General features: G+C 28.7%; 1 protein-coding gene across 1 annotated transcript; it reads left to right on the top strand.

Annotated features, from left to right (window-relative positions):
- Positions 1 to 1,774: 1,774 nt before the first annotated feature.
- On the top strand, positions 1,775 to 2,014 carry BDBG_17258 (uncharacterized protein; the record flags this gene model as incomplete). Its single annotated transcript, XM_031725022.1, has 1 exon — positions 1,775 to 2,014. One exon carries the CDS (start codon positions 1,775 to 1,777, stop codon positions 2,012 to 2,014), a length of 240 nt encoding a protein of 79 aa, XP_031578921.1.
- Between the last annotated feature and the right edge of the window lie 11,095 nt (positions 2,015 to 13,109).

Raw genomic sequence — 13,109 nt, 5'->3', positions numbered from 1 at the left:
TTCCACTCTTAACCATATCCTACAGGCCATTTTAGTTGTTTTAACAATACGGAGAACTACGGTGTTTACACTTTTCAGCGCCTGCATCGGCGTTGTTAAGATGGTCCCCGCCCCGCAGAGCCTTTGAACCTGGGAAATATAGCCCACCCTTACATTTTCTGCAAGGGTAGAGTTTGCTGGCGCAGCAAATTGCTGGGCTGTTGGGTGAGCCTTGCCTCACAATCTTTCATTAAGCATTCCACGAATGGCTCTGTTATCATCCCTAAGTATGACCCAACTGCTACAGAAAATACTATTGTTAACTACAAGCATCAAATGCTCGCTTACGCTCGCTTTGCTGCTTGCGCAGCCCCCCCTACCACTTCCACCCCCTACCCCTACCCCTCTCTTACCACCCCTTCCACCCCCTACCTCCTCTACCACCACCGCCTCTGCTGCCCTGCAGCCACCCCTATCACTTCCACTCCCCACTTCTACCTCTCTGTTACCACTTCTATCACCTCTTCTGCTCTCTACAGACTCTACTCCCTCTACCACCCCTACCACCCTCTTCCACCCTGTATCACCTCTATCACCATTATCAGATTAATCAGAGCAGTACAGGTCACAGAGCTGGCTGTTCAATCTCATTCATGAATTTGAAGAGATGCACATGACATCACATGAGATCATGTTACAGAGCATTTAGCAGTGCGTGTCATGAACACAGAGATCAAAAATGAATATAGAGAAAACTCAGAAGAGTATAAGAAATGTAAATACTGTAGAGAATGTATGAAAAAAACAGAACGAATAAAAGAATGAAGATTTGAAGATTGATCTGAGCTGTATGAGCTGAAGAGCAGAGCTGAGCTGAGTAAATATTTTTGATGAGATGTATATAATGTCATATTACAGTGTTTTTTGCATGAAAAAGTTGGTTTTTCTATAACAAAGAGAGAGATATATAATATAATGTAGCTAGCATATGTAATATAATGTAGCTAGCTTCTCTGATCTCTCTATTTATGATAGAAAATTCAACTTTTTCATGCAAAAAACACTGTAATATGATCTCATGTGATGTCATGTGCATTTCTTTGAATTCATGAGATTGAATGGCTGGCTCTGCAGCCTGTATGATTAATCTGATGATGGTGATAGATGTGGTAGGGTAGAGGTAGTAAGAAAGGGGTAGAGATAGTTAGTAGTAGATGGTGGTAGAGAGGGCAAGCAATTGCTAGGACAATGCCACTGGGCGGGTGCCACTACATATTTTGTTGGGGGTCCCGGGTTGATCGGCCCTTCTACCAGCGCTCTACCGATTGAGCTAGCCCGGCGTATTTGTGCCACAGTAGCCTACATATTTTGATGGGGTGCACGTGATGTCATGTTACCGCGTTTTTTGCATCGAAAAGTTATAATAAATAGCAGAAGAAGGCCGATTGTCCAATCGCGCCACACACCATACACCCTTGTCTTGTGCCTTGCGGCCCAGTACAAAGAAGCGCTTGCATGCTTACTTTTCTACCGTCCCCCCATTTACCCAGAGCCTGCCTATAGTTTCTCTCCAGCGGGTGACCAATGTAATCTTCACTGCCCCAGCTATCAAGTCACCCTTGCCCACCTCTACAGCCTTCTCATCACCAACGTGCTCTCTGTTCCTTCAATCATGTACTGCTGATGTCCCCATTCCATCCTTTTCTACTTGTTCGATGTATTTCAGGGCGAAGATGGTGCGTCGATGCAGCACACCGTCACCTGTCGTCAGTGAAACAACAGCGAGGAAGACAAGATGGATGTGGACGACAATGATGGTGGCAGTTATCATAGCGACAGCACGGCGACCGACCCAGCCGATTACAACAAACAAGGCAAGAATAACACTCATGATCTGGCTGGTCTGCTGGCTGACAATGAGCACCCTCCAGAGTATTATATGAAGATGCTGAACAGTGGCAACAAATCCCTACTTCAGTACAATGAATACACAGATAACTCTCCGAAGCTGCTCAGTCACATTGAGCAGGAATGATTCCAGTGAGTGTTTTGAGAGTCATGTTTGCTGACTCTCATCTCTTAAAATTGCAACTTCTCTCTCTGGAGTTCTTATCATGTAGCTTCTATGCTTTTTATCAAGTCAAAATTATGAAAATAACTTTTATTATTATTAAGAAGTTGAACATGATCAATTACTCAACGCCCGCTCAATCTTCATTTTTTCATTCATCTTCAAACACTCACAACATGCACTATGAAGCAGTTATACATAGACTAGCTGGCGGGATGATGAATTTCACATTTGGTCTTATTTGATCTGATCTTATACATTTCTTGATGTGAGTCCCATCAGGACTGAGCATTAAAAAAATCTGAAAATAGACTATTTCTTTCAGAAATAATGTGAAAAATAACTAGATTTAATTCAAGAACAGTGAAATGAAAGTAATTTCTCAGAATAAACAGTGAAAGATAATCATTCTTTTAAAATTAAAATAAGACTAAGACTGAAGATTAAATTCAGTCTTATTTAATTTATTCAGTGATTACTTATATAATCAGAATTTAATAATAATTATTAATAATACTTATAAAATAATTAAATATATTCTTATATAAGTTTATTTTTTACTTTTTTATAAAAACTATACTTTTCTAATATACTATAATTAAAGATATTAAACTATCTGATAATTTTATATTTTATAATTATAAGTTTCTTAATTATTTCTTTTTATAATTATCTGTAGTAATAGTAATAAATATCTTAACTTAAGTTAAACTTTCACTTTATTCTTATCTCTATTAATGAAATTATCAGAATATTATATATTATTAGAATACTAGTTAAATATATACTCTTAATAATTTTTTATAACTCTAGAATTAATTTAATATATAAATTCATTAAATTATTTTGAAAATAGTAGTTAAATTCAGTTTTATAAATGTATAGTTTTATCTGATTTTTAGTTACAATTAATATATATAAGTTTTATTTTAAAGTTAGTATTATAATTCTATATAATATAAAGTAGTATTAAAGATTATTACTTATTAAAGAATTATATTTCACTATCTTTATATTTTTAATATCTGCTTATTCAAATCTCTGATAGTTAATATTATAGTAGTCTTTAAACTGACCGTGTGACTGTGTCTGAGATCAGGACCAGATTTTTTAATAGTCTCATTATCAATTCAACTGATCTCATTACACAGTTTTAACATTAGATAGTAGTCTCATACTGTCTCAGTGAGACTTACTGTCTACTCTTGTCACATTTTTCAAATAAGACTGTGATTTCCACTTCTCAATTTAAATTATTTTTATTGCTTTAAATGACTTTAAATCTCATTTGAGCATTACTAAAAAGTGTTACTTTTTAAAAAATTAAAAATAGTCTAAAAAAAACCTTAAAATGTCTAAAAATAGTAACTTTATGTCAAGAATGAAACTAAATGAAATTAAATAAGATCACTTTCTTATTTTTTTCAAGTTATGATTTCATTTTAAGATCTGATATATAGTCACTTTGCATGTTTTTTTAATGACTAGTCTCAGCGGGATTCACATCAAGAAATCTATGAAATCAGATCATATGAAATCAAATGTGAAATTCATGATCCTGGCGGCCAGTCTAGTAGTCTTAGATTAATTTAATATATAAGTCTTATTTCTTCTCTATGCAATCTTGAAAAGTGTAAATATTAACTTAATAGAAGAAATTTAGTAAACCTACTATAGTATAGTACTCTGTAAAATATTATTCAGTTTTACTATAGTAATATACTAGTGTAAGAATAAGTGCTCACAGGCAATTATTTAGTAATTTGCAGCTTGATATAATATATATTAATAGCTACTAGAAGTATTCACAGTTGAAAGATAAATATAGAGATTTAATATATAATAATATTTAAGCTGAGTTATAAATAGTAGTTATGAACTTCAGTCTATATAGTTATATATAGTTAAGAGCTGCTAACTCTATTAATTATATAAGAGATAGAAATACAGATAAAAAATCTATAAGAAGTGAGATTTCTTATATACTTCTCTCTCTCTAGAGCTTTGTCTGTGAAGTCTTTTACTGAGTAATTTTATAGAATCAGACTTAGTACTGTAATAATACTTACTAAAATCTCTTCACATCTATAAAAAATCTCAGTGAGAAAAAATCTCTTATTATTATAAAGAGAAAAGAGTCTGTTACTTAGTTTTTTATTTTATAAGATTTTTTATAATATGCAGATCTTTCTCTAACTATTATACAGATTTATCTTATATCTTTTATTTAGAAGAGTTTTAATTAACTTTTAACTATTTCTATAAGATTCTTATATAACTATTATATAGATTTATCTTATATTTTTTAATCTGAAGAGTTTCAGTTAATCTTCAATTATTTTTCTATAAGATTCTTATATAACTGTTACATAGATTTATTTCATATAATAAATCACTTCTTATAAGATTATCTTTATCAAAGAGAAGTATTTATAAGTTAATCTTTCACTTATTCTTATAAATTATTATTCTTTAATAATATAAAGTTGTAAGAAATTTTTTATTCTTTTATCAACCCTGTAGAATTGTAGAATTAAAATATTCATAGTCTATAATTACTCTTTATAGTTACTTAAAAAGATTTAGATCTATAATTTACAATTACTTTTTATTTACTAGAGTAATCTAACTATTTCATAGAATTACTTATAGTGTAAATAGATCTTCTCAGAGTAGTATAAATATTTCAAATCTGTTTATAAAATCTTATCTTCTTTTCTCTTTTTTTATAACAGCTCTCATTCTTATAATCTGTGAGTATTCTCAGTTATTCATAAAGTATTTTAACTCTGATAATAGAGAGATAGTGTTTCTAATAATATCTGTATATAATTCAAGAACTTCTTAAAAATTAAAAATTATTCTAAATTTTTAATAGCTTTGTGAATAATATCTAACTGCTGCTGAGCTTTTTATAAGTATTCTTATAATATTTCTAATCACTTTCTACTAGCTGATAATATAGAGATATTATTATCTATAATAGTATCTTCTCTTCTCTCAGTCTTATTACTATGCTTAATCTTTAGATTAATAGTTAATTCTGTACTTCTTTCAGATCAGCTTCTAACTCTTAATAGCATAGTCTCACTCTTTACTGTAAGTCTCTCTATAAGTAGTTTCTTAGAGATTATAGCTGATAGTTTCTTTTCTAAAGCTTTTAATACTGTCAGTACTCTCTGCAGCTTTACAGATGTATAATTACTCTCTCTTAAGTCTCTATTTATATAATCTCTGACAATATATATGCAAATATATTTAAATTCTCTATCAATGATTCTCATACTACAGCATATTTCTGAAATTCTGATATTAATAAGAGATGAGTTTTCAGATATCTGGAAAATTCAGATAATTAAACTAATATAAATACTATAAATTCATAATAAGAGTTAATCTGAGTAGATGAGCTCTCTCTCTGTATCTTAATAATTTTCAGACTGAATACTTCAGTATAACTGAAGAAGTAAATACAGCTTCATAAGAGATATCTGATAATATATATAGATACTCAGTCTTTAAGACTCTGCTATAACTGTATACACTCTAATATTTAGCTCTTTTAAAGTCTGTGTATTTTCAGTAATCTTGATATTAAATATAATAACTGTCTATACTATAGATATAATACTCTCGGTTTCTTTAAAAAGAGAAATTAATAGTTACAGAGAAATTAAGTATCACAGATAATAAGAATATAAGTATCAATTTTCTTTAGTTTTTCTTTATTAATTACTAAATTATATTCAGAGTCTGATCTTTATTTTTCTTTATTTTTTAGCTTAAATAATAATATGATTTCTTCTTTTCTTTGTATATATTATAAACTGTTCATCTCAGTACAAACTTATTTTTTTTATAAACTAGAGTTTATAAATAACAGTGTTAATATCTTTATTCTAATCAGATTCTTAGTGAAGACTGTATTATTCTAACTTATTAAAATTTATAGTATAAAAGTCATATCTCAGCTTCTGCAGATATCTTATCTACTTAGATAATTTCTAAGTGAGTTTATTCATCTTATCAGAATACTTTTATCACTGAATCTTAAATCAGAGCTTGTAATCTCACTTCTCTATATTAATAATCTCTTTAACCTGATACTCTCTTTTACTCTTTAGTACTTTATAAACAGAGTGATCAGTTATAAAATTCTCTTCTAAGAAGTTCTGTAAGAATAAGTGCTCGCAGGCGATTATTCAGATATTTACAGCTTGGCGTGATATATACTGTTAACTACTAGAAGTATTCATGATAGAAAGATAAAATATAGAGGTCAAATGTATAATAGCATTTAAGCTAAGTTATGAATAGTATTCATGAACTTCAGTCTATACAGTTGTGTGTAGTCAAGAGCTGCTAACTCTATTAATTACATAAGAAATAGAAATAGATGTAAAGAATTTATAAAAAGTGAGATTTCTTATATACTTCTCTCTCTCTAAGACTTCATCTGTGAAGTCTTTCACTGAGTAATTTCGTAGAATCAGACTCAGTACTGCAGTGATACTCACTAGAAACTTTTCACATCTATAAAAAATCTCAGTGAGGAAAAATTCCTTATTACTATGAAGAGAAAAGATTCTGTTACTTAGTTACTTATTTTATAAGATTCTTTATAACCTGCAGATCTTTCTCTGACTATTATACAGATTCATCTCATATCTTTTATATAGAAGAGTTTCAGTTAACTCTCAACTATTTCTGCAAGATTCTTATGTAATTATTATACAGATTTATTTCACATCTTTCAATCTGAAGAGCTTCAGTTAATCTTTAATTATTTTTCTGCAAGATTCTGATGTGACTGCTACACAGATTCATCTCATAGATAAATCACTTTCTATAAGATTATCTTGATCAAAGAGAAGTATTCATAAGTTAATTTTTCACTTACACTTATAAATCATCTTTTTTTGACACTGTAGAGTTATAGGAAATTTTTCATCCTTTTATTAACTCTGTAGAATTGTAGAATCAAGATGTCTACAGTCTGTAATCACTCTTTATAATTATATAGAAAGATTTAGACCTGTAATTTATAATTACTTTTTATTTACTAGAGTAATCTGACTGTTCTACAGAATTACTCATAGTGTAAATAAACCTCTCTAGAGTAGTATAAATATTTCAGATCTGTTCACAGAATCTTATCTTCTTTTCTCTTTTTCTGTAACAGCTCTTATTGTTATTAACTATGAGTATTCTCATTTATTCACAAAGTATTTTCACTCAGATAATAGAGAGAGGGTGTTTCTGATAATATCTGTATATTAATTCAAGAACTTCTCAAGAATAAAAAAATTTTCAATTTCAATATTTTTATAAATAATGTCTGACTGCTGCTGAGCTTCTTATAAGTTTCTCTATAACTTCTTTGATTACTTTTTACTGACTGATAAAGCAGAGATATTATTATCTGTGACAGTGTCTTCATTCTTCTCAGTCTTATCACTGTATCTGATCTTTAAGTCAGTGATCAACTCTGTATCTCATTCAGATCAGTCTCTGACTCTCAGCAGTGTAGTCTCACTCTTTACTATAAGTCTTCTCATAAGTAATTTCTTACAGATTCTAGCTGACAGTTTCTGTAAAGCTTTCAGTGCTGTGAGTACTCTCTGCAGTCTTATAAATCTATAATCACTGTCTTTCTACTCACACAATCTCTGATCAGATATATGTAAATATATCTAGATTCTCTATCAATGATTCTCACACTGCAGTGCATTTCTGCAATCTTATTATTAATAAGAGATGAGTCTCTAAGTACTTATAAAATTCAGATAATTAAGGTAATAAGAATACTATAAATTCATGATAAGAGTTGATCTGAGTAGATAAGCTCTCTTTTCCTATCTTAATTATTTTCAAACTGAATACTTCAGTATAACTGAGAAAGTAGATACAGCTTTGTAAGAGATATCTGATTATATACACAGATGATTAACTCTTAAGATTCTGTTACAACTGTATATACTCTGATATTCAGCTCTCTTGAAGTCTGTGTATTTTTAGCAGTTTTTATATCAAATGTAATAATTATCTGTATCACAGACATGATACTCTCTGCTTCTTTGACAAGAGAAATAAATAGTCATTAAGAAGTTGAATGTTATGAATAAAGAATGTAAATATAAGTTTTCTTTATTTTTTCTTTATTAATCTCTAAATTGTGTTCACAGCTCTGTGTTTATTTTTCTTTATTTTAGCTTTAATAATAATATAATTTCTTCTTCTCTTTGTATAAACTGCAGACTGTGCATCTCAGTAGAAACTTATTATCTTATAGACTAGAGTTTATGAATAATAGTATTAATATCTTTATTACAATCAGATTCTTAGTGAAGACTGTGTCATTCTGACTTATCAGAATTTACGGTATGAAAGTCATGTCTCAGCTTCTACAAATGTCTTATCTACTCAGATAATTCTTAAGTGAACTTATTTATTTTATGAGAATACTATTATTATTATTATTCTTCAATTATAGATGTATGCAGTCAGAGACTATAATATCTACCTGAGAACTTTTAGTTCTTAGCGTTTTTCCTATATCTATAGAGTCAACTATTATACATTTATCAATTTCAGATATGCAAAATTAGAAAATTTCAGCTCAGAATACAAAAACTGTTTATAAATTACAGTATTTCAACACCTTCTGATACTTTGAAATCATTTGAAAATATCATGACAAAGGAAAAGAGAACATAGTCTTAAAGATAGACACATTAAATAGATAGATAGAAAAGAACAGAAAGAAACAAGTACAGTAAAGAGAGACTATAAGGAAATAAAATTATTAAAAGATAGTGTATAGCTGTTGTAACAGACTATATCTAATCAATTTCCACCTCTTCATATTCAGATACTTCTGAATTCAGTCATTTTCTTATAGCTGCTTGAGTTTCTGATAGAAAGTCTATTAAGTATTTAATTCCTGTCTCAGTTGAGAATAAGAACCTCATATTTAATTAATTTAAATCATACTTCTTCTTTAATCTGACTCTGAGACTATTGTATAATGCATAATACATTATAATATACTCAGGGTTTTCATTCACATTGCAGAATAAGCACTCTGTTAAATCAAATCTATTATCAAATCTTTGTATATAGATTTTGAAATAATTATGTTCTAATTTCAGCTGAATTATAGATGAGAATATTTTCTGTTTATATTTAATTAAACAAGATTTTCACTTTGATTTTGTCTCAAATCTTGAATAATGTATGCTCTTCTTTTGTTTCTACCAGCTTTCATTTCACTTGTTTAAACAAGATTCTTTTATCTTTCTCTTTATAACAGATCAGAACACTGTTTTTTGAATAGATCTGTCTAATTCTAAACTCTTTTTTACAGCTGAATCAGTCAATTCATTGTGATGAATATTTATATAAGCAGGAACTCAATGCAGATAAATTATCAGTTTTAATATTCTTCTCTTTTGAATTTTCAAAACAGAGTTTAAAATGAGTTCAAGATTCATTTGATTATTATGAATCTGACTATTTCTAAGTCTTTTTAAAGCAGCTTGACTGTCAGAGAATATTCATGCCTCTTTCAAACTATTTTCTCTTTTATGAGATTTTATTTTAATGAGTTTGAAAGCTTTCACTATTGCAAATAGTTCAGTATCAAAGACTTCAGATTCACAGTCTAAATTTCAGAAATCTGAGATAAAATTGATATTATGTTCAGTATAAGCAATGCCTGCGCCTAATCTATTCAAATTCTCATTTTTTGAGTCATCTGAGTAAATCAGAATAGAGTCTTTTATATTAATTGTAGAGATCTTCTTCAAATGCTGTTCATATTCTCTCTCTTTAAATAGTACACTTATTTGTAAGTCTATGAGAGATTCCAGCTTTTCTCTTCAGAGAGATATCTTCTCATTTTATCAGAATACTCTTACTACTGAATCTTAAATCAGAGCTTATCATCTCATTTCTCTGAGTTAATATTTTCTTTAATCTGATATTCTCTTTCACTCTTTAGTACTTTATAAACAGAGTGATCAGTCACAGAATTGTCTTCTAAGAATTTCTTATATTCACAGAGTAAAGAGATATAAAAAATATTATATATCTACAACTCAGATAACAGTTTTAATCTATAGAACTATAAGTTAATTTTCTTTATAATTTTATAAGACTCTGTCTGTAAGAGATTTAGCTTCTTACTAGATCTTTATATAATAATGTTTTCTAGACTTAGTCACACAGTATTATCTTTCTTAAAACTCTTTATAATATGCTTAAAGTTATAGTATCTCTTCTGATGCTCTTGAGTCTTTCTCAAGAATTTATAAGCTTTCTTCTGAATATTCTGAATTCTCTCAGTCTGTTCACAGATATTATTACACTCTATAGTATACTCTTATAGATTTATCAAGATTATCTGTAAGTAAGTCTCAGTAAGTATCTCAAAGAGAGTTTTATCTATACTGACATACTTTAAGTTATTATATATAAACTCTGTAAGTAATAATTAATACACTCAGTTATTCTGATTATAATTAATAAAGCACTGCAGATACTGTTTTAATATACTTATCAGATATTCTATCTGATTATCTGTCTATTAATAAAAAGTCATGCTTAGATCTTAACTTCTCTGTGAAGATTAATTCTCTATCTAAGATAATATTTATAGATAATTTATGCAATCAGATTATATTGTAAATAAAGATATAAGTTAAATTCTTTACCTTTAAGTTCTTATAAGTAAGTATAAAGTGTGTTATCTTGATGAAGTGATCTACTATTATCAGCACACTGTTAAAGCAAGTATTATATATATTCTTACTTTCAGAGAGACTTATAAGAGTGTTCATTTTTACCTGTTCTCAAGATTCTCACAGAATGAATAGAGAAGTAAGTTCTTTATATAATTTAAACTGCACTATCTGTGAATTCTGATAAATACTATAGAAATTCACTATCTTCTTCACAAGTTCTTATATCTTCAGTTAGAAGTATTTTTTTATAAGTACCTTATAAGTTCTAGTATCTGTAAAATAATCTGCTAGAGAGAAGTTATAATATCTTTTAATAAGTTCTATATATAGAAACTCATTTATAGATATATAAATTCAGTTCTCTCTTTATAAGAGATTATTTAAGTCTCTTTAATTTTTTATTTCTGCAGAATTAATCTCTGCTGTAAGTAGTTTCTGAATACTAAGTATATATATTCTTCAGTTATAGTTCAGACAATCTGAATAGAAAATCTTATAAAGACTTATACTCTGTTTCTTCTTATATCAGGTCTTTTACAAAGCTTTTTAAAGTCTGCAAACTCTTCAGATGATAGATACTCTCTTCAAGAACTCTCATAGAAATTCTCAGAGTATTAACTCTCAGTATTATAGAAAGTATTTGTATAGACTTTTTCTCTCTCTCTTCTTTCTTCTCTTATAGAGAATTAAGAGACTCTTTAATTAATTTCTTTATAATACTCAGTTTAAGTATTCTGTGAAGCTTTTCTATCTTCTCTAGTCTTTCTATATCTGTTATTCTGATCTTCTTAACATAGTCAGATCTGTGAGAGAGTATATTCACTGAGTTCTTAGTTTTCTTAATATACTCTATCTTGAATCAGAACTCACTCAGTCTCTGAACTCAGTAAATCTATTATTATAAGAGATTCTTGATTAAAGTAAACTGTTATAAGCTATTATAATCAGTTCTAATAGTAATTACTATTATAATACTCTCAAAGTAGTAATATCAGTAATAAAAGAATTTCACTATTATAAGAAGCTTTTAATTATGAATATTATAATTGATCTTCATAAGTTGTATCTTTTATAATAAAAAGATCACTGAAACTCAGTTCTTATTAAACTGTACTTATAAGACTATTTCTGAAATTATAAATAAGAAGACATCTGTCTTTAATCTAATTAAGAGTAAGAAATCAAAGTGAAACAGTATCACTGTATCGATAAATATGTATTTCAATCTTATAAAGACTCTGTAAGCTTCTAAGATAAGAAAGTTCTTACAGTTCTTTCTTCTCAATAATCTTTTTATTCTTTATTTATAAGATGACTTCTTCTTATTTTCACTCTTCAGCATGTCTGTAAGAGTTAAGAAATTCTTATAAATATAAAGATAAACTGTTTATAGAAATTCATAAAGCTTAGAAAGATCTGAATCTTATAAATACTAGTTAACTCTGATTATAATATAATAGTCTTAATCTGTGAAGATTTTATCTGAATATTATCTGCAGTAATTACATATTCTAGAAAATTAATCTGATAAATACTGAAGTTATACTTTATAAGCTTAATATACAGTTCTGTCTCATCTAAGATCTTTAATATAGTTTGTATATACTCAGTGTGTTCTTTCTTCTTTATAAAGTACATCATCACATTATTCAGATATATTAGTATAAAGATATTCAGATATATATAAAGTATTTTATTAATAAAAGACTGAAATACTGCAGAGATATTAGCTAAATCAAAAGATATCACTAGATATTTAAATAATCTCAGTACAGTTCTAAAGACAGTCTTTTATTCATTCTCAGACTGTATTCACAGCTAGACTGACCGTGTGACCGTGTCTGGGACCAGAACCAGATTTTTTAATAGTCTCATTACCAATTCGACTGATCTCATTACATGGTTTTAACATTAGATAGTAGTCTCATACTGTCCCAGTGAGACTTACTGTCTACTCTTATCACATTTTTCAAATGAGATCATGATTTTCACTTCTCAATTTAAATTATTTTTATTGCTTTAAATGACTTTAAATCTCATTTAAGTGTTATCAAAAAGTGTTACTTTTTAAAAAATTAAAAATAGTCTAAAAAAAACCTTAAAATGTCTAAAAATAGTAACTTTATGCCAAGAATGAGACTAAATGGGACCAAATGAGACCACTTTCTCATTTTTTTCAAGTCATGGTTCCATTTTAAGATCTGATATATAGTCACTTTACATGTTTTTTTGATAGCCAGTCCCAGCGGGATTCACGCCAAGAAATGTATGGGACCAGACCAAATGAGACCAAATGTGAAATTCATGATCCCGGC

The sequence above is a fragment of the Blastomyces gilchristii genome (genome assembly GCF_000003855.2).
Source record: "Blastomyces gilchristii SLH14081 genomic scaffold supercont1.11, whole genome shotgun sequence".
Lineage (NCBI taxonomy): Eukaryota > Fungi > Ascomycota > Eurotiomycetes > Onygenales > Ajellomycetaceae > Blastomyces > Blastomyces gilchristii.
Note: the sequence above shows the minus strand (reverse complement) of the source record. Positions and strands in the feature narration are given on the sequence as shown.